This window comes from Balaenoptera acutorostrata, chromosome 10 (genome assembly GCF_949987535.1).
Source record: "Balaenoptera acutorostrata chromosome 10, mBalAcu1.1, whole genome shotgun sequence".
In the NCBI taxonomy this organism is placed as follows: Eukaryota; Metazoa; Chordata; class Mammalia; order Artiodactyla; family Balaenopteridae; genus Balaenoptera; species Balaenoptera acutorostrata.
Genome location: NC_080073.1, coordinates 69001962 through 69025064, shown reverse-complemented (window position 1 = coordinate 69025064; position 23103 = coordinate 69001962). Strand labels below are relative to the sequence as shown.

The following is a 23103-nucleotide window of genomic DNA, read 5'->3' as shown; positions in this document are numbered from 1 at the left end:
ACAAAGGGCAGGCCGTGGCCAGGTCGGAGCTGGGAATGTCACTCACCCGTAAGGGGAGAGGCACCTGGTCCAGGCGGACAGCAAGAGAGGCCCCCTCCTATCCATCTGCGGAGATGAAAAGGAAGTTGGTGCCATGAAGTTGGTCTGTCGCTGTCACGAGCCCAGGACCAGGGGTTCCCTCAGCTCTCTAGATCCCCCAGGATCCCACCTCTGTCCCCCTGGGAGCCAGTGCCAGGATGCCCGAGGGGCTGTCCGTCTGCAAAAGGATGCGAGCAGGACCGATGCCTTCCAGTGGGCGAGCCCACGGCGCCCTGGTCTCCGGTCCCGCAGGGGCCAGCCCCTGTGCTCCCCCGAGCCGGCCAGTATGGGAGTGGAAGCTGGATCCCGCTCTTTCGTTTTCATTTCCTGGAAGGACAGCAACTACCACAGCACCCTGCACACCTGCTCGCCCGGGGAACCTGAGCGCACAGCACCCGGCGCTATTTGAGATTCCATCCCATGAGACCTTCCAGTTTTGGGGGCCAAGTTAAGGGTTTGGGGAAGGAGGGCCTGAGAGCGCTGGCCTAGGGTCCAGCAGCTGCGGCCACCGGTGCACTCACGATGGACAGCCGGGTGGCTCCCTCACCCCCACCTGTAATGCAGGTAAGAGCCTGGCAGCTGAACCACGCAGTGTGCACACAGAGCCACCTGCCCTCTGCCTCTTCTCCACCACCTCATTTTCCATACCCATTTTATCAGACCTTCTGCCTGGCTGGAATCTCACTTTCCAGCACGCTCCCAAACCTCACCCATCCCTCACCGCCTCTCACTCTCCTCCACCTCACTCACCTCCAGCCTCTCACTCTCTCCCTTCGAAACCCCTGTGTCATATACTGCTCCTCCTCCCTCCTTCTCACCTCTACACCAATCAGATGTAGTTCCTGCACAAGCCAGACCCTCACAGCTGGCAGATGCAACTACGCAGGGGCTCCTCTCCTTAGCAGTCCCTCTCCATTTGACGTATTTCCCTAGGAGCCTCAGAAGCCCCCAGGGCTGGGCCCCCTTCCCACCTCCAAGGCCCTTCTCCACTTCTCTCTCTCCAAGATCCATATCCACATCCTTTTTTTTTTTTTTTTTTTTAAATCAGACGTTTTCCTTGCCTTCGTGCGGAACCTTGAGCTCTATCTCTCTGCAGCTCCCTGGCTGGCATTTCCCAGGCAGTCACAGCCTGGAATTCCCCATTCCTCACACTTGGAAGAGGGCAGAGGAGCAGACAAGGAGCTCCCTGCAAGTCCCAGGTGAGTCTAGGCCTTGAACCCCTTCTCTAGCTTGGCAAGCCCCCTCTGCCAGGTGGCAACCTCTGAGGCAGGGTTACCTGGGTACAGCATGAAGTGGGGCGGGGCGGGGGAGCAGACAAGAAATGCAGTGAGAAGTATCCCCAAAGGTGTCGAATCCTCTTCTGCGGTGGCCACGGCTTCTTGAGTTTACTCTGCTGGCTCCAGATTACAGTCTTTCACTGCACATTTTCCTCCTCAGACACCAAGAGATGAACATAATGCTCTTGGAGATCCCAGAGTGAGAAAATGACTCTTGCTGGGATTGTTTTTTGTTTTTTTTTTTAAATTAATTAATTAATTTTTGGAGGCATTGGATCTTCATTGCTGCACGCCGGCTTTCTTTAGTTGCGGTGAACGGGGGCTACTCTTTGTTGTGGTGCATGGGCTTCTCACTGCAGTGGCTTCTCTTGTTGCGGAGCACGGGCTCTAGGTGCGTGGGCTTCAATAGTTGTGGCTCGCAGGCTCTAGAGCACTGGCTCAGTAGTTGTGGTGCATGGGCTTAGTTGCTCCACGGCATGTGGGATCTTCCCGGGCCAGGGCTCGAACCCGTATCCCCTGCATTGGCAGGAGGCTTCTTAACCACTGCGCCACCAGGGAAGTCCCTGGTTTCACTCTTACTTTTCATGATGTGGCAGCCTGTGGTGGGGCATGAGCCCCAAGGAGCCCCCTGTTTCTACAAAATTCTGTCACTTTTTCATCCCCTCATTCTGATGGCTGAGCCAAATCACCTCTAGGGGCCAAGATGACTGTAACACTGTAAAGATAAAGACTTCTCTTGGTGGGACCTTGGGATTCAGAAGTTCATCCTTTCTTTCTCTCTTTTGAAAATAGCATTTGCTTTTTTATATGTTTCTGGTTGAAGGTCTTTTTATCCTGGTCTCTCAGGTTCCCTGTGTCTTCACCAAGGTTCCTGGGCTCTCAGATTTCCAGCTTACAAGTCAAGTATTGTCAGGGGAGCCTTCTGGTAGGATTAGGCAGAGGCATGAAAAGCTTGAATTGGAAAGATGAAATTTACTGAGTGTCCACTGGGTACAACAGGGGTCCCCAACCCCCGGGCCATGGACCAGTAGCGGTCCATGGACCATTAGGAACCAGGCTGCACAGCAGGAGGTGATCAGCGGTCGAGTGAGGGAAGCTTCATCTGTATTTACAGCCACTCCCCATCGCTCACATTACCGCCTGAGCTCCTCCTCCTGTCAGATCAGCGGCGGCATTAGATTCTCAGAGGACCGTGAACCCTACTGTGAACTGTGCATGCAAGGGATCTAGGTTGCATGCTCCTTATGAGAATCTAATGCCTGATGATCTGAGGTGGAGCTGAGGCAGTGATGCTAGCGCTGGGGATTGGCTGCAAATACAGATTATCATTAGCAGAGAGGTTTGAATGCACAGAGACCATAATAAATCAATTGCTTGCAGACTCATATCAAAACCCTATCAGTGAGTGGCAAGTGAAAACAAGCTCAGGGCTCCCACTGATTCTACATTATGGTGAGTTGTATAACTATTTCATTATATATTACAATGTATTAATAATAGAAATAAAGTGCACAATAAATGTAATGTGCTTGAATCATCCCAAAACCATCCTCCCCCGCCCCCGCTGGTCCGTGGAAAAATTGTCTTCCATGAAACGTGTCCCTGGTGCCAAGAAGATTGGGGACCGCTGGTGTACAAGATGTTGATGACACCAAGCTGAAGACATATGTGGTTCCTACCTGTAAGGTAGACACAGAGATGGACACTCCTCCCCTTTGAAAAAAATTCTTAATATATTTAAGGATGACTGAGCCTTCACCAAGATGCTTGTCTTTGACTGCCCTGGTTTTCCCTCTCTCTAGGGGGGAGTTGATTCTCCTGTGAATCCCGAGGCAGCCACACCACCCCCAGACACCTAGGCCCAAGCCAGATGGGAAGCTCGAGTGAATCTGCTGGGTGAGGGGGGAAATCTACAAGCTGCTGGGAAGACTGCGTGAGAGAGGGGAGGAGAAAGGCTGATGTTTTTACAGAATGTAAATGTGATGCATAAACTTCTTATCCAAGGACTTGCCTTCCCCCATTTGCTATTTCTTTCTTTTTTTAAAAAATCTTTATTTATTTGGTTGTGCCGGGTCTTAGTTGTGGCAGGTGGGCTCCTCAGTTGCAGCTTGCCAGCTCCTTAGTTGCGGCACGTGGGCTCCTTAGTTGTGGCACGTGGGCTCCTTAGTTGTGGCATGCGAACTCTTAGTTGCGGCATGCATGTGGGATCTAGTTCCCTGACCAGGGATCGAACCCCGGGCCCCCTGCATTGGGAGCTCGGAGTCTTAACCACCGCGCCACCAGGGAAGTCCCCATTTGCTATTTCTTTGCGGTTTCTTTTTGGCTGCGCCAGGCAGCTTGTGGGATCTTAGTTCGACCAGGGATTGAACCCGGGGCCATGGCAGTGAAAGTGCAGAATCCTAAACACTGGACCGCCAGGGAAGTCTCTTTGCTGGGTTTTCTTCAACCTTTCCTTGGTGAGGAAGTCAGAGGAGGTCAATGTGAATTCTCCTGCGGGGAATACAGCTGACATGGCCAAGCTTGAGGACAGGCAGTCTCCTGGTTGGTAAGATGAGGATTGGAACTGGATGAGCTATTAGGCTGGATGTCCAGCCTAAGGACAAAGAGTTGAGGACGTTGCCAGTGAGGAAGTCAGATGGGGCTAACCAGTGAACAGTTGTATGTACGTAGAACCCTCTTTCAAATAATTTTATTTATTTATTTTTAAATAAATTTATTCTTTTTTTAAAAAATGTATTTATTTATTTTTGGCTGAGTTGGGTCTTTGTTGCTGCGTGCGGACTTTCCCTAGTTGCGGTGAGCGGGGCCTACTCTTCCTTGCAGTGCGTGGGCTTCTCATTGCGGTGGCTTCTCTTGTTGCGGAGCACGGGCTCTAGGAGCATGGACTTCAGTAGTTGTGGCTTGCGGGCTCTAGAGCGCAGGCTCAATAGTTGTGGTGCACGGGCTTAGTTGCTCTGTGGCATGTGGCATCTTCCCGGGCCAGGGCACGAACTCGTGTCCCCTGCATTGGCAGGCGGATTCCTAACCACTGCGCCACCAGGGAAGCCCCCAAATAATTATATTTAATTTTTGTTGTTACAAAAGTAGCACATGCTTATTGTCAAAAATAGGGAAATGACAGAGAAGCATAAGAATACATAGAACAATCAAATACACTCAAAGATAACCACAGGAAACATACTGGCTATATCCTTTCATTTCATTTTCCTAAGTAATGCTCTTGCCCAAGGAAACTCATAACTATGGAGCAGGCTGTAGATTAATGTATTTATGTGGTAGAGCTGAGAGGTGGAAAAGCTAAATGACAAGCTCAAGATCACACAGGTTTCCATGCTAAGGTCAAACCTTGGTTCTGCAGATAATCTTCTAAGAGATTTTCACATGCACTTGCTAAGCTGTGGAAATCATAGGACAGGCAGCTAGCTGACCACCAGTGGGGTCTTTAATCTGGGTGGGGGTCTAGGGGCAGGCACGTCTGACCTGGGTTGTGAAGCATCCAATTCACTTTCTGCTTGGTTGCCCCAGGGGCTGGAACACTGCTTTATATTTTCACACCCTTCAGATTTCCTGGACACAACCTGCTTTTTGAGCCGCTGACAGGACTGAGCAGAATGTGGTGTATGACTTCACAGGCCTTGGGATGACACTGTTGCCCCCAAATGACCGGCATTCTTTTAATGGGGAACAGAGCCAATCTTTTCAGGGTTAGAGGGAAGTGGGGACTCACAGACATGAGAGAACCAAGGATGGAACTGGATGAGCTATTGCGACATCTTTGTGTCTTGAAATTGGCTTTTGAAGCTCCTAGTTGTGACTAAACCACAGGAAAATACATACAGAGCCACCTCTGACTTTCAGATGTCACAGGCAGGGGAAAGGCACCTCTCGGCAACTCCCTGGTGGTGTACAAAAGGGGAAAGGGCCCTTGGGGAGCTCCAGCAGATTTTTTTGTGTCCCTGCTCAAGTTCACATCCTTCACAGATAACAGAGTCCCCAGGTACTTATCTTAATAGATACCATTCTGGCAGGCGTGGCTTCCCTGTATCTTAGAACAGGGCATCTCAAATTTTCACGTGCACATGAATGCCCTGGGAGCTCTGTGGAAATGCAGATTCTGATTCAGTAGGTCTGGGTGGGGCCTGAGATTCTGCATCTCTAATAAACTCCTGGGTGATGCTGTGGCTGCTGGAAATACATCTAAGGATCTCACCTTAGGCAGCTGTCCCAACGGCGATTTTCAGTCTCTCTGTGGAGGTGAAATCAATTTGGTGGGTCAAGATATGTATTTTTTTAAAATGAGGGGGGGGGCTTCCCTGGTGGCGCAGTGGTTGAGAGTCTGCCTGCCAATGCAGGGGACGCGGGTTCGAGTCCTGGTCTGGGAAGATCCCACATGCCGCGGAGCAACTGGGCCCGTGAGCCACAATTAGTGAGCCTGTACGTCTGGAGCCTGTGCTCCGCAACAAGAGAGGCCGCGATAGTGAGAGGCCCGCGCACCGCGATGAAGAGTGGCCCCCGCTTGCCACAACTAGAGAAAGCCCTTGTACAGAAATGAAGACCCAACACAGCTTAAAATAAATAAATAAATAAATAATAAAAATAAAGGAATTCCTTAATAAATAAATAAATAAATAAATAAATAAATAAAAAATAAGGGAGGGACATCCCTGGTGGTCCAGTGGTTAAGAATCCACCTCCCAATGCAGGGGACGTGGGTTCGATCCCTGGTCAGGGAAGTAAGATCCCACATGCTGCAGGGCAACTAAGCCTGCGCACTCTAGAGCCTGAGCTCCACAACTAGAGAGCCCCGCGCACCGCAACTCCTGAGCCCACATGCTCTGGAGCCCGTGCACCACAACTAGAGAGCCTGCATGCCGTAACTACTGAGCCCGTGGGCCCTCTAGAGCCCACACACGCCAGAACTAGAGAGAAGCCTGCGCGCCGCAATGAAGAGCCTGTGCGCCGCAACGAAAAATCCTTCATGCTGCAATGAAGATCCCGCATGCCATAGCTAAGACCTGATGTAGCCAAATAAATAAATATTTTTAAAAATACCATTAAAAAATAATAATAAAAAATGAGGGTTCAGTGATTAGGAATCCATACTCTCACTGCCGAGGGCCTGGTTTCAATCCCTGGTGGGTGAACTAAGATCCCGCAAGCTGTGTGGCACAGCCAAAAAAAAAAAAGAAAGAAAAGAAAAGAAATAGAATATATCAGAGTACATCATAAAGAGTAAAGGTAGCAGTGATTTCATGAATACTTTGTTTTGGCTCTTTATGTATACATGGCTGTGTGGGTCATGACATAAAATGTCATTTTTACTGCGGGTTGAAGTCAGAATGGTTTGAAAATCACTGTCCTACATCATGGCATGTTAGAAACAGTAAGTTAGATGGATGCAGGCGAGGTGAGAGAGGCGGGGTGGAGTGGGGAGGAATGGGGACTAGAAGTGAATGTTCTGGATGCTGTGAGTATTGACAGTGATGTCATCACCTGAAAATGAAAGGAACGTATCAAGCAACAAACAGAAGGAAGATTCCCCAAACTAACCATTTGAGGACAAAGAGCTTCCTCTTCCCTAAACTCAGGGGCTGGGCTAGACCGTGTGCATTTTTGTGCAAATGGAAATGACCTCTCCTTTGGGAAGAAGCCAAGCCAAGCCTCCCCACTGTCCCCGGCCTCCCCACAGATGGTGCTGTGTGTGCTGGCCCTGCTGGTGACGACCATAAAACTGAGTGTGAAGACCAAGAAAAGCAGTATTAGCCAAGACAACCAGGGTAAGCAATGAGGTGACAGATTGGAGGGGACTCTGAATAGACAGTGACATGCAAGAAACTGAGGACAATGGTAGTGTTAAAACAGTCATCATGGCAGAGAAACAAGCTAGTCCCTGTTTCCAGGTAGGCTCCCCAAAGAGGATGCTGATAATCATAACAAAGGCCGTTTGTTGAGTTTTTACCCTTGACCAGGTATCGTGCTGGGCATATTGTATATGCTGTCTAATTAAATTCCTCCATAGGTCTGGGATGTAGGCTCTTTTATTATCCCCACCTTACAGATGTGAAAACTGGCCTGTGAGGTGAATTATCTTGTCCATAGTCACCCACCAGTAAAACGGTGGAGCTGGGATTTGAACCTATGTCCCGCAGACCCTACAGCTGTCACTCAATCAGAGCAAGAGCCTCCAGCATCAGATGATGACAGCTCCCATTTTTAGGGGGCCAGCCGAGCACTTTACATTGTTATCTGCATTCCTCCTGGGGACCCTGATAGGTAGGTACAAGCCAGCTGTTAGTTCTGATTTGGTTGCTAAAGATTAGTCCAGCATTTTTTGCTCCTGGAGGTCACTCGACCTAGTAAACTGCAGAGATGTGGTGAAGAGTAGTGAGAAGTAGTTTTGATTGGGTGAGGGGCAGCTTGAGGGAGTCTTGAAACCAAGACAGAGGGGTTGTGACTTGATGGAGTTGATAGTTAGAAGTTATGTTAGTTTCTTGAGCAAGAGAGTAAAGGGATGCTGTGGGAAGAGAGACCTGGTCAGGGCCATCTGGGGTCCACAGAGGGGGTTGGTCAGAATGCCTAGAGGCCTTTACAGCCCCACACTGATTTGGTCATCTCACTCATTTGGACAATTTATATTTACTGAGCATCTATTACACTATGTGGCAGGCATTGCTCTAGGTGCTGGAGAAACAGCAGTGACCGAGACTGGCAAAGTGTGTGCCTTGTGGAGCTAGCTGCCCTCCTAGTGGTGGATGCAGTGAGTACAGAAGGAAGCGCGAAGCCCAGCAATGAGCCATTTGGGGGGAGGGGAGGAAGCGGGAGCCCCCAGAGCCAGCCCTGCTTTGGAAGCCAGGGGGACGGAGTGCTGACTCTTCAGGGAGACACTCGAGCCCCCGCACTGGGTCCTGGGCAAGCAGCCGGGACCTCTGTTTATATCTGTCCAGAAGCTGGGAGCCAGACAAGCTGAAAATCCCCAGTGAGCAGGCCTCCAGGGCAGGGAGAGTAAGATGATATCTGCCTGGAGTCTTGAGAGACAAAGATGGTTGATGTGAAGGAACTGAAAATACAGTGGATTGTTGCCAAGAGAAGAAGCCATGGGCTGTTCTGCTGGTCCCAGAGGTTTGGTTAGATTGGTAAGGGGAGACCTGGTTAGGCTCATCCGTCACTAGGTCAGGGAGACTTCTTGGGGGAGTCTTAGATAACACTTGCCAGCATTGGTTGAGCTCCTTGGTGTGCTGAACAGTGCCAAGCATTTTACATGCATTCCCCTCAACCAACAACAAGAGCTCCATCTGTCTCAGAAAGCACACACCGCATGCCAGACGCAGGTCTTTAAACTGACTAACTCGTAGGCTCCTCATGATGGTCCTGTGTGGCTGGTACTATTTTTGTCATTGTCCTCCTTTTGGAGATGAGGAAATTGAGACACACTCATTTAGGTCTCAGTGTTTACAGCTGGCCTGGCACCATCACTGGTAGTTTTTGTTGTTGTTGTTTTTACTTTTACTTTTTTTTTTTTGACGTGTAATTTACATACAGTCAAGTAGGCAGATTTTAAGTGTACAGCTCCACTGATTTTTATGTATGTATACACCCATGTAGCCATGACGTAGGTCAAGATTTAGACCATTTCCAACACCCCAGAAAGTTCCCTTGTGCTTCTTTCCAGTCAATTCTGCTTGCAAGGGCCACCACTATTCTGATTTTTTTTTTCCTTTGGCCACACCATGTGGCTTAATGGGATCTTAGTTCCCTGACCAGGGATTGAACTCGTGCCCCCACTGCAGTGGAAGCACAGAGTCGTAACCACTGGACCGCCAGGGAAGTACCAGCACTGTCTATTCTTGATGGTATTTCTATATCTGCCTTCTTTCTCCAATGCAGCATCTTTGAGCTTCATTCATGTGTCATGAGTCGAAGTCATTTGTACATTCTGGTTCATTGCCAGGCAGCATTCCATTGCATGAAAATATCACGATTTGACTGTCCATTCTCTGGCTGACGGATAGTTGGGATGTTTCCAGTTCTTTTCTATTGTGAACAGAGTCACTGTGGACATTCACATGTATGTCTTTCAGTGGACGCACTCACCACATCTCTTAGGTCTTTACTTGGGGGTGGAAATGCTGGGTTGTACAGTATGTGGCCTGGGTGCCTAACCTCTGCAGCACACTGCGCCCCAAACAGCCCAGCGGGGGAGAGTTATTATCCCATTTCCCAGAGTGGGAAATTGAGGCTGAGAGAGAATGAGTGGCTAAAATGAGGTGACTTGGCTGGTAAGGGGCTGAGCTGGAACCCAGACCCCCAGCTTGGGGATTTGTCCCTGAGCTAGGTGGCTGATCCAGTGAACAGCAATTTGGTGTGAGGGGCTTCGACCCACTGCTGGGTTTGATGGAGACTTTGGTGGCTGACCCGGTGCTTGGAACCTGGCCCATCCTGGGGTTCAAGTCCTATGGGAAAAGGCTTTTCACCTTAATATTCTTTGAAGATGCAAGGAACAAAAAAAGTCTCTCTTTTTAAAAAAAATTTTATTGAAGTATAGTTGATTTACAATGTTGTGTTTAATTTCTGCTGTACAGCAAAGTGACTCAGTTGTACATGTATATATTCTTTTTCATATTTTTTTAAACTTTTAATTTTATATTGAAGTATAGTTGATTACCAATGTTGTATTAGTTTCAGGTGTACAGCAAAGTGATTCAGTTATACATATACATGTATCTATTCTTTTTCATATTCTTTTCCATTATGGTTTATCACAGGATATTGAATGTAGTTCTCTGTACTCTACAGTAGGACAGTGTTGTTTATCCATCCTATATATACTAGTTTATATCCGCTAATCCCAAACTCCCACTCCATCCCTCCCCCACCTCCCACCCTTGCAAACACAAATCTGTTCTCTATGTCTGTGACTCTGTTTCGTAGATATGTTCATTTGTGTCATATTTTAGACTCCACATATAAGTGATGTCATATGGTATTCGTCTTTCTCTTTCTGACTTACTTCTTCACTTAGTATGATAATCTCTAGGCAAATTTCATTCTTTTTAATGGCTGGGTAATATTCCATTGTGTGTGGTATGTGTGTGTGTGTGTGTGGTGTGTGTGTGTGCGTGTATCACATCTTCTTTATGCACTCATCTGTCAATGGACATTTAGATTGCTTCCAGGGCTTCCCTGGTGGCGTAGTGGTTGAGAATCTGCATGCCAATGCAGGGGACATGGGTTCGAGCCCTGGTCTGGGAAGATCCCACATGCCGCGGAGCAACTAGGCCCGTGAGCCACAACTACTGAGCCTGCGCGTCTGGAGCCTGTGCTCTGCAACAAGAGAGGCCGCAACAGTGAAAGGCCCGCGCACCGCGATGAGGAGTGGCCCCCGCTCGCCACAACTAGAGGAAGCCCATGCACAGAAACAAAGACCCAACACAGCCAAAAATAAATAAATAAATTAATTAATTAATTTTTAAAAAATCAAAATAGACTGCTTCCATATCTTGGCTATTGTAAATAATGCTTACTTCACTTAGTATGATAATCTCTGGGTCCACCCATGTTGCTGCAAATGGTATTATTTCATTCTTTTTTATGGCTGAGTAATATTCCTTAGTAGATATGTACCACATCTTCTTTATCCATTCATCTGTCAATGGACATTTAGGTTGCTTCCATGTCTTTGCTATTGTAACTAGTGCTGCTATGAACATTGGGGTGCGTATATCTTTTCGAATTATAGTTTTGTCTGGGTATATGCCCAGGAGTGGGATTGCTGAATCATATGGCAACTCTATTTTTAGTTTTTTGAGGAATCTCTATACTGTTTTCCATAGTGGCTGCACCAATTTACATTCCCACCAACAGTGTACGAGGGTTTCCTTTTCTCCACATGCTCTCCAGCATTTATTATTTGCAGACTAAAAAAGTCCCTTTTATTTATCATTGGACTGGAGGAGCTGACTGCAAGGGGATGAAAGGTGAGGGTGGGAGTGAGCACGAAGAAATGAAAGGAAAACCAAATTACACTCCGGAAAGATGACAGGCTTCAAAGTTTCAGGTGCTACTGTGGGCTGTGTGTGACCTCAGGGTCCTTCAGAGACAGCTTGGGAAGTCCCCTGCCCATCTCTCTGGACCTGGGAGCAGGACCTCATCTGTGTTTGATCATGTCTTCAAAATTCAAGGTTTTTCCCTCTCAGTGTAGTTTTTGTGTTTTCATGGAGGCAGAACAGCCAGAGGGGTGTGGAATCCATCGTCATCCTCTGGCCAAACACAGGAAAACAGACCCCTCTGACTCAGGAATCGTAGTTTTGAATTTTCAGGCTGATAGTCTCAAATACCATGGATTAGGGAACCATGTACAAAATGCAATTGGCAGTTGGTCCCCAGAGTCCCTGGAAGTCCTGGCTGGCTGTGCAGGCCTGCCTCTGACACCTGCATGACACCATCAAGCACTCTCCGAGTTTTACACCATACAGCTTTGTGTATCACCAGACTGATCTCCCTTGGAGGCTCTAAATTCCTATTTCCATCCTCTGTGCATCCTTTTCCTTGCATTAGTGCCAGGTGTAGGTATTATCATTAAAATTACATCTCATTCTTCTCTGTGCCTGTCCCTGACTATTGAGGCATCCTGCCACATGTTTATTAGTGGATTTGCTCTACTGCAGAGCTTCTCAACTGAGCGGTTTTTCTCTCCTTCCCCAGGGACATGTGGCAATGTCTGCAGACATTTTTGGTCGTCACAACTCGTGAGTGCGGGAGGGGTGCTGCTGGCGTCTAGTGGGTAGACGCCAGGGACGCTGCTAAACATCTTACAAAGCGCCCACAGCAAGGGACTGTCAGATCCAAAGTGTCTATAGTGCTGAGGCTGAGAAATTCTGCTGCACTGTGAATTGCTGGTAAGGTTTTTCTGTCTTAAAAAAAATCAATTTAGAGATGCTCTTGACCTATCACAGGCATTTTATCTATCATCTGCATCACAAGTGCCTCCCCGAAATCCATCCTTTTTTAGTTTTCTTTATGGTATCTTTTGACACATATGCAAAAATTAATGTAGTCAAATGTGTGCTTCACTTTTATTACAGTCTCTGCATTTCCTGTCATGGTTGAGTCTCTGCTACCCTTGTTCAGTGCATACGGTTTCTTACTTCCACTTCTATTAGGGTTTCTATTGTTCAATTCATTAGGTCTTAATCCATCTGGAATTGATTTCTGTGACTGGTGGGAGGTGAGGGCCCAAATACAGATTTTTCCAGATACAGAGCCAGTTGTGGTTTTATCATATCTTAAATTAGCTATCCTTTCCCACTGAAATAATGTCACATACACACACATGGGGTCCCTTCTCTTTTCCAGCGATACTTGTCAATCTTCGGTTAATATCGTCAGATCTTGATTATGCAGCTTTGTAGTATCACAAAGGCCAATTGTCACTTCTATTCCTTTTTTTCCCCTTTAATAATTTTTGGGTCAATTCAGACATTTTTTTTATTATTCTTTCCTAGGTCCCCAAGTAAATAATGGAAGCCTCTCCTTCCTCCCACGCTGGGTTACGTTGCTCTGCTTTCTGTGTTTGTAACACAGTGCACTTTCCCTCTGTGTCGCTGATCAGGATGGTCATTAGATAGTCATTGGTTACTGGGGTCCCTCCCTCCTGCCAGCTTCACTCTGTGCCGTGTCCCCAGCAGTGGCACGGTGCCTGGCACATGGCTGGTGCTCAATAGACAGTGGTGGAATGAATGAGGGAGTGATAATGCATGTCTTTTTTTTTTTTAACATGAAAACTAGTTTTCTCTCTTGTGTTGTTTTGGGACCTGGCAGTCAGAGGTTGGCTTAGTCCTTGTCACTGTCAAGGTGTGGCCTCGGACAGTTGCTTCGCTCCTCTGCTTCAGTTTTCTTACCTGTCAGGCTGGACCTGATGAGCCCTGAGCTCCTTCCACTCTTACACAGCTGGGGGCCTGTGAGGGATAAAGAGCTCTGGGGAGGAGAAGCACCACACAAACTAAAATGCCAGGTTGACTCATCACAGCAGGCACAGTGCCAGGGCCCCTGATACTTTTAGGGGCCCATGAAAATGGTCCAGTTTCTTTTTTTTTTTTTTTTTTTTTTTAAGGATTTTCTTATTTATTTATTTATTTATTTATTTATTTATTTATTTTTGGCTGTGTTGGGTCTTCGGTTCGTGCGAGGGCTTTCTCCAGTTGCGGCAAGCGGGGGCCACTCTTCATCGCGGTGCGGGGACCGCTCTTCATCGCGGTGCGCGGGCCCCTCTCTATCGCGGCCCCTCCCGTCGCGGGGCACAGGCTCCAGACGCGCAGGCTCAGCAATTGTGGCTCACGGGCCCAGCCGCTCCGCGGCATGTGGGATCTTCCCAGACCAGGGCTCGAACCCGTGTCCCCTGCATTAGCAGGCAGATTCTCAACCACTGCGCCACCAGGGAAGCCCGTCCAGTTTCTTTTAAAATCAGAAGAAAACAAAGTCACACCCTTTAAGTCACATGATTTGGCTTTAAATCAATCAGACACCTTTAAGTCACGTGACCCAGCTTTAGGTCAGGTCCCCCCAGCAGGGGTGTGGGGACAGGAGGAAGAGGCTCAGATGGAAAGGGAAGAAGGAAGTTTGGGGAGAACTCTTTTTTTTTTTTTTAATTTTATTTATTTATTTATTTATTTATGGCTGTGTTGGATCTTTGTTTCTGTGCGAGGGCTTTCTCTAGTTGCGGCAAGTGGGGGCCACTCTTCATCTCGGTGCGCGGGCCTCTCACTATCGCGGCCTCTCTCGTTGCGGAGCACAGGCTCCAGACGCGCAGGCTCAGCAATTGTGGCTCACGGGCCCAGTCGCTCCGCGGCATGTGGGATCTTCCCAGACCAGGGCTCGAACCCGCGTCCCCTGCATTGGCAGGCGGATTCTCAACCACTGCGCCACCAGGGAAGCCCCAGGGGGGAGAACTCTTGAGAGAAAGGGCACAGGGATGAGCACAGCCCACCCACCCAAATGCCGCTTTTACATGCTCCATGTTCACAACCACCAGCCCCGTTTTCCAGATGCCAACATCCACACAGGCCTGCAGCTTGAAAACTGCAAGCCTAAGAGTCAAGCCAGGTATTTCTGGGTCCAGAGTTCTGCCTCTGGAGAAACAAAGGGCAGTCAGACTGCAGACAGCGTTTCAGGCTGTCCAACCACTGGCCGACCCGACCAGGCTGGAAGTGCCCCCATCGGATGCTGAAGGCAGACCTCTCTTCCCTCTGTGAGGTGAGGCAATTTGGGCCGGAGAGTCAGAAGCTCCCGGTAACCAACCCCTCCTCTCTGGGCACGTCCTTGGGGTTCCGCCAACCCCATCTCCAACCCTATTGCCCAGCCTGGAGGTCCAGTCGGGGAGCTGCGGGTGGCTCTGCCGGTGCTCTGGCGCCCTCTTGTGGCCATCCTCTCTAATGCCAACTCTCAGCCCTTTCTCCTACCTCCCTCCCCAGCCCTGGGGGCTGCACTCGCCTTGGGCACCTGCAGCCTGATTTCATAACTCCTCTCCCTCTAAGTGCAATGAAGTGCCCTACAGAGGGGGTATTTTTCTCTCAAAGTCTCCCAGGGCAATCACCCCTCCCTAGACTACCCCACTACTTTAAATCAGTCAGCCCTGCCCTTTAAGTCAGGTGAGCTGGCTTTAAATCAATCAGTGACTATGGAGAACAATATGGAGGTTCCTCAAAAAACTAAAAATAGAGTTGCCATACGATCCAGCAATCCCACTCCTGGGCATATATCCAGAGAAAACTCTAATTCGAAAAGACACATGTACTCCAATGTTCACAGCAGCACTAGTAACAATAGCCAAGACATGGAAGCAACCTAAATGTCCATCGACAGATGAGTGGATAAAGAAGATGTGGTACATATCTACTAAGGAATATTACTCAGCCATAAAAAAAGAATGAAATAATGCCATTTGCAGCAACATGGGTGGACCTAGAGATTATCATACTAAGAGAAGTCAGAAAGAGAAAGACAAATACCATATGATTTCACTTATATGTGGAATCTAAAATATGACAAAATGAACTTATCTACATAAAAAGAAACGGACTCAGAGACATAGAGAACAAACTTACGGTTACCAAAGGGGAAAGGTGGGGAGGGATAAATTAGGAGTTTGGAATTAGCAGGTACAAACTACTATATATAAAATAGATAAACACACAAGGTCCTACAGTAGAAATAAAATAAGGAGAAAGCCCCCCCCCCACCAGCATGCGTGTGCACACACTCATACTCACACACACACTCACATTAACACCAGCCCAGGGAGACAGCCCAGGCACTGACTCTGAGGTCACAATGAACAGGATCCAAAAAGCAATTACACTACACAGGCATTGTGCTAATACAATTATTGAAATTGCTAGTTGAAAACAGTTAATGGAATAATTAAGACAGACTGACCTAAAAGCTGATTTAAAATTAACCTGGCACGTGAATACTGTCTAAATAATTACTCTCTCCTATGATCTAGTCTCTCATTAAAGTTAAATTTCTTTGGGAGAAATTCTACATTTTGCACCATAGTTGGAAAGAAGAAGCCACACTCACTCACCTGCTGATGAAAGTGGAGGGTTATCAGCGGAGCTAAAGGGGAAATGAGCGTCCCGGCTTCCCAGGTGCTGAGAGATCCGTCTCTGCAACAAACCACCCTCCTTCCCACTTTTCCCTCAAGAAATGATGAAAAGCTATTAAAATTGCATCAGCTGAGGACCCCAAATCACTAGGTGCCTGAGTGGGAGGGAGGTGCCTGTGGGGCTGGGGTCTCGCAGAGGCATCACAAACTCAGAGGAAACTCAGTAAGCTGTCATCCAACTAATTTCTCCACAGGTGAGAAAAACTAGGTCAAGGAGGGAAGAGGCTTGTTAAAGGCCAAACACCAAGCCAGTGGCAGGGGTGGGAACAGAAACGATTTTCAGCTGAAAGCTCCCCCCACCCCCGCAAACACCTCTCTTTTCTTTATTTATTTACTTTTGAATTTTTGAATTTTATTTATTTTTTTATACAGCAGGTTCTTACTAGTTATCTATTTTATGCATATTAGTGTCTATATGTCAATCCCAATCTCCAAATTAATCCCACCATCACCCCCCCACCCCCCGCCGCTTTCCCCCCTTGGTGTCCACACGTTCATTCTCTACATCTGTCTCTATTTCTGCCCTGCAAACAGGTTCATCTGTACCATTTTTCTAGATTCCACATATATGCGTTAATATAAGATATTTTTCTCTTTCTGACTTACTTCACTGTGTATGACAGTCTCTAGATCCATCCACATCTCTACAAATGACCCAATTTCATTCCTTTTTATGGCTGAGTAATATTCCATTGTATATATGTACCACATCTTCTTTATCCATTTGTCTCTCAATGGGCATTTAGGTCGCTTCCATGACCTGGCTATTGTAAATAGTGCTGCAATGAACACTGGGGTGCATATGTCTTTTTTTTTTTTTTAATTTTTATTCATTATTTATTTATTATGTTTATTTTTGGCTGTGTTGGGTCTTCGTTTCTGTGTGAGGGCTTTCTCCAGTTGCGGCGAGTGGGGGCCACTCTTCATCGCGGTGCGTGGGCCTCTCACTATCGCGGCCTCTCTTGTTGCGGAGCAGAGGCTCCAGACGCTCACGCTCAGTAGTTGTGGCTCACGGGCCCAGTTGCTCCGCGGCACGTGGGATCTTCCCAGACCAGGGCTCGAACCCGTGTCCCCTGCATTGGCAGGCAGATTCTCAACCACTGCGCCACCAGGGAAGCCCCCATGTGTCTTTTTGAATTATGGTTTTCTCTGGGTATATGCCCAGTAGTGGGATTGCTGGGTCATATGGTAATTCTATTTTCAGTTTTTTAAGGACCCTCCATACTGTTCTCCATAGTGGCTGTATCAATTTACATTCCCACCAACAGTGCAAGAGGGTTCCCTTTTCTCCACTCCCTCTCCAGCATTTGCTGTTTGTAGATTTTCTGATGATGCCCATTCTAACTGGTGTGAGGTGACACCTCATTGTAGTTTTGATTTGCATTTCTCTAATAATTAGTGATGTTGAGCAGCTTTTCATGTGCTTCTTGGCCATCTGTATGTCTTCTTTGGAGAAATGTCTATTTAGGTCTTCTGCCCATTTTTTGATTGGGTTGTTTGTTTTTTTAATATTGAGCTGTATGAGCTGTTTATATATTTTGGAGATTAATCCTTTGTCCATTGATTCGTTTGCAAATATTTCCTCCCATTCTGAGGGTCGTCTTTTCTTCTTGCTTGTAGTTTCCTTTGCTTTGCAAAAGCTTTTAAGTTTCATTAGGTCCCATGTGTTTATTTTTGGTTTTATTTCCATTACTCTAGGAGGTGGATCAAAAAAGATCTTGCTGTGATTTATGTCAGAGTTCTTCCTATGTTTTCCTCTAAGAGTTTTATAGTGTCTGGTCTTACATTTAGGTCTCTAATCTATTTTGAGTTTATTTTTGTGTATGGTGTTAGGGAGTGTTCTAATTTCATTCTTTTACATGTAGCTGTCCAGTTTTCCCAGCAACTTATTGAAGAGACTGTCTTTTCTCCACTGTATATCCTTGCCTCCTTTGTCATAGATTAGTTGACCATAGGTGCGTGGGTTTATCTCTGGACTTTCTATCTTGTTCCATTGATCTATATTTCTGTTTTTGTGCCAGTACCATATTGTCTTGATTACTGTAGTTTTATAGTATAGCCTGAAGTCAGGGAGTCTGATTCCTCCAGCTCTGTTTTTTTCCCTCAAGACTGCTTTGGCTATTCGGGGTCTTTTGTGTCTCCATACAAATTTTAAGATTTTTTGTTCTAGTTCTGTAAAAAATGCCACTGGTGGGCTTTCCTGGTGGCGCAGTGGTTAAGAATCTGCTGGCCAATGCAGGGGACATGGGTTTGAGCCCTGCTCTGGGAAGATCCCACATGGTGCGGAGCAACTAAGCCTGTGCACCACAACTACTGAGCCTGTGCTCTAGAGCCCACGAGCCACAACTACTGAGCCCATGCGCCACATCTACTGAAGCCCATGTGCTCTAGAGCCTGTGCTCAGCAACAAGAGAAGCCCACACACTGCAATGAAGAGTAGCCCCTGCTCACTGCAACTAGAGAAAGCCTGCGTGCAGCAACGAAGACCCAACACAGCCAAAAATAATAAAAATAAATTTATAAAAAAATACTATACTAATATCAATAAAAATAATGTTAAAAAAATGCCACTGGTAATTTGATAGGGATTGCATTGAATCTGTAGATTGCTTTGGGTAGTATAGTCATTTTCACAATATTGATTCTTCCAATCCAAGAACATGTTATATCTCTCCATCTGTTTTTGTCATCTTTGATTTCTTTCATCAGTGTCTTATAGTTTTCTGAGTACAGGTCTTGTACCTCCCTAGGTAGGTTTATTTCTAGGTATTTTATTCTTTTTGCTGCAATGGTGAATGGGATTGTTTCCTTAATTTCTCTTTCTGATCTTTCATTGTTAGTACATGGGAATGCAAGAGATTTCTGTGCATTAATTTTGTATCCTGCAACTTTACCAAATTCATTGATTAGCTCTAGAAGTTTTCTGTTGGCATCTTTAGGATTCTCTATGTATAGTATCATGTCATCCGCAAACAGTGACAGTTTTACTTCTTCTTTTCCAATTTGTATTCCTTTTATTTCTTTTTCTTCTCTGATTGCCATGGCTAGGACTTCCAAAACCATGTTGAATAACAGTGGCGAAAGTGGACATCCTTGTCTTGTTCCTGATCTTAGAGGAAATGCTTTCAGTTTTTCACCATTGAGAATGATATTTGCTGTGGGTTTGTCACATATGGTCTTTATTATGTTGAGGTAGGTTCCCTCTATGCCCACTTTCTGGTGAGTTTTTATCATAAATGGGTGTTGAATTTTGTCAGAAGATTTTTCTGCATCTACTGAGATGATCATATGGTTTTTCTTCTTCAATTTGTTGATATGGAGTATCACATTGATTGATTTGCATATATTGAAGAATCCTTGCACCCCTGGGATAAATCCCACTTGATCATGGTGTATGATCCTTTTAATGTGTTGCTGGATTCTATTTGCTAGTATTTTGTTGAGTATTTTTGCATCTATATTCATCAGTGATATTGGTCTGTAATTTTCTTTTTTTGTAGTATCTTTGTCTGGTTTTGGTATCAGGGTGATGGTGGCCTCATAGAATGAGTTTGGGAGTGTTCCTTCCTCTGCAGTTTTTTGGAAGAGTTTGAGAAGGATGGGTGTTAGCTCTTCTCTAAATGTTTGATAGAATTCACCTGTGAAGCCATCTGGTCCTGGACTTTTGTTTGTTGGAAGATTGTTAATCACAGTTTCAATTTCATTACTTGTGATTGGTCTGTTCATATTTTCTATTTCTTCCTGGTTCAGTCTTGGAAGGTTATACCTTTCTTAGAATTTGTCCATTTCTACCAGGTTGTCCATTTTATTGTCATAGAGTTGCTTCTAGTAGTCTCTTATGATGCTTTGTATTTCTGCGGTGACTGTTGTAACCTCTCCTTTTTCATTTCTAATTTTATTGATTTGAGTCCTCTCCCTCTTTTTCTTGATGAGTCTGGCTAAAGGTTTATCAATTTTGTTTATCTTCTCAAAGAACCAGCTTTCAGTTTCATTGATCTTTGCTATTGTTTTCTTTGTTTCTATTTCATTTATTTCTGCTCTGATCTTTATGATGTCTTTCCTTCTGCTAACTTTGGGTTTTGTTTGTTCTTCTTTCTCTAGTTCCTTTAGGTGTAAGGTTAGATTGTTTATTTGAGATTTTTCTTGTTTCTTGAGGTAGGCTTGTATTGCTATAAATTTCCCTCTTAGAACTGCTTTTGCTGCATCCCACAGGTTTTGGATCGTTGTGTTTTCATTGTCATTTGTCTCTAGGTATTTATTGATTTCCTCTTTGATTTCTTCAGTGATCTCTTGGTTATTTAGTAACATATAGTTTAGCCTCCATGTGTTTGTGTTTTTAACATTTTTTTCCCTGTAATTGATTTCTAATCTCATAGCGTTGTGGTCAGAAAAGATGCTTGATATGATTTCAATCTTCTTAAATTTACTGAGGCTTGATTTGTAACCCAAGATGTGATCTATCCTGGAGAATGTTCCGTGCGCACTTGAGAAGAAAGTGTAATCTGCTATTTTTGGATGGAATGTCCTATAAATCAATTAAATCAATTAAATGTATCTCGTCTATTGTGTCATTTAAAGCTTGTGTTTCCTTATTAATTTTCTGTCTGGATGATCTGTCCATTGGTGTAAGTGAGGTGTTAAAGTCCCCCACTATTATTGTGTTACTGTTGATTTCCTCTTTTATAGCTGTTAGCAGTTGCCTTATGTACTGAGGTGCTCCTATGTTGGGTGCATATATAGTTATAATTGTTATATCTTCTTCTTGGATTGATCCCTTGATCATTATGTAGTGTCCTTCCTTGTCTCTTGTAACATTCTTTATTTTAAAGTCTATTTTATCTGATATGAGTATTGCTACTCCAGCTTTCTTCTGATTTCCATTTGCATGGAATATCTTTTTCCATCCCCTCACTTTCAGTCTGTATGTGTCCCTAGGTCTGAAGTGGGTCTCTTGTAGACAGCATATACATGGGTCTTGTTTTTGTATCCATTCAGCAAGCCTGTGTCTTTTGGTTGGAGCATTTAATCCATTCACATTTAAGGTAATTATTGATATGTGTGTTCCTATTACCATTTTCTTAATTGTTATGGGTTTGTTTTTGTAGGTCCTTTTCTTCTCTTGTGTTTCCCACTTACAGAAGTTCCTTTAGCATTTGTTGTAGAGCTGGTTTGGCGGTGCTGAATTCTCTTAGCTTTTGCTTGTCTGTAAAGCTTTTGATTTCTCTGTCGAATCTGAATGAGATCCTTGCTGGGTAGAGTAATCTTGGTTGTAGGTTTTTCCCTTTCATCACTTTAAATATATCATGCCACTCCCTTCTGGCTTGCAGAGTTTCTGCTGAGAAATCAGCTATTAACGTTATGGGAGTTCCCTTGTATGTTATTTGTCGATTTTCCCTTGTTGCTTTCAATAATTTTTCTTTGTTTTTAATTTTTGTCAATTTGATTACTATGTGTCTCGGCATGTTTCTCCTTGGGTTTATCCTGCCTGGGACTCTCTGCGCTTCCTGGACTTGGGTGGCTATATCCTTTCCCATGTTAGGGAATTTTTCGACTATAATCTCTTCAAATATTTTCTTGGGTTCTTTCTCTCTCTCTTCTCCTTCTGGGACTCCTATAATGTGAATGTTGGTGCGTTTAATGTTGTCCCAGAGGTCTCTTAGGCTGTCTTTCATTTCTTTTCATTCGTTTTTCTTTCTGTTCTGTGGCAGTGAATTCCACCATTCTGTCTTCCAGGTCACTTATCCGTTCTTCTGCCTCAGTTATTCTGCTATTGATTCCTTCTAGTGTATTCTTCATTTCAGTTATTGTATTGTTCATCTCTGTTTGTTTGTTCTTTAATTCTTCTAGGTGTTTGTTCTTTAATTCTTCTAGAACTTTGTTAAACATTTCTTGCATCTTCTCGATCTTTGCCTCCATTCTTTTTCCAAGGTCCTGGATCATCTTCACTATTGTTATTCTGAATTCTTTTTCTGTAAGGTTGCCTAGCTCCACTTCATTTAGTTATTTTTCTGGGGTTTTATCTTGTTCCTTCATCTGGTACAAAGTCCTCTGCCTTTTCATTTTGTCTATCTTTCTGTGAATGTGGTTTTCCTTCCCCAGGCTGCAGAACTGTAGTTCTTCTTGTTTCTGCTGTCTGCCCTCTGGTGGATGAGGCGATCTCCTTCTCCTTTCAACTCACGGTTTCCTGCCTTATCCCAGACCAGAAGAGCTCTTGGCCTGGTGTGTGGCTCCACAGAGGTGCTGTTGGGCTGGACCAGGGTCCTGAGGCCATGCCACAGGGTGGTCCCAGGCTGTTGGGCAGTTTTCTCTTGTCCGCATCTCTAGCCAGCTGCCTGCCATTGGCCAATCCAGGATTCTGTGATGGCACTGGGCCCGTGTGCAGGATGCACTTGAGGAGGCCCACCTGTGGGAGGAGGGTCGTGGCCACCCCGCCCTCTGAGGGGCCGAGGCCCCTGGCAGGAAGCTCTCAGCCAGTGTCTGAACAAAGGACGTTGTGTCCTCATTCTTTGCAAACCCTCAGAGTTACCTCAATAACATTTTTTTAAATGGACTTCCCACTTGGCATATTTATGTGATAAAGAATTTCCCCCATTAAAATTCAGGAACAACATGTTATTAGAAAGCAAATGATCTATTAGTTGGAGGACTTTAAAATTCTAACCAGAAAACACTTACTCTTCACCCTCTTGGTCATCTTTATTTATCCCTCTGATTTCTCCAGAACCTTTCCTTCAAGGAGAAATCTCTGGGCTCTGCAGGGACTGTGAGTGGTGACAGTCAGGTAATTCTGAGACTGAAAAGCTCGAGGAAAAGAGACGAGGTCTGTAAACATCTGGATAGTTGGGGTAAAGGAGGTTTCTCCATGGAGAGGTGTAAACACAAGTATAAAGGCCTGGGTGTGGGGCTGGCATGAAAAGTGGTCTGACGGCATGTGGATCAGAGGCCCTGACTAGGGAGATGCCCTGAGTGGGGCTTCTGCCCAAGGTGGAGGGCAGTGGCTACGGTCTGGGCTGGGGAGGAGGGGAATGTGTGGGTCACCAGCTGTTGTTCTGACTGATCCTGGGAAGGAGCGTGTCATTTCCTGGC

The 23103-nt window shown here is 45.7% G+C and overlaps 1 protein-coding gene across 1 annotated transcript in view; it reads left to right on the top strand.

The window, feature by feature from the left end:
• Window positions 1–600: 600 nt before the first annotated feature.
• The window catches only part of ETV7 (ETS variant transcription factor 7), a 42764-nt gene continuing 20261 nt past the window's right edge, over window positions 601–23103 (top strand). The window contains 2 exon segments of the mRNA XM_057555766.1: window positions 601–642; window positions 3158–3288. Of these exon segments, the coding sequence (XP_057411749.1) occupies window positions 601–642; window positions 3158–3288 (173 nt within the window).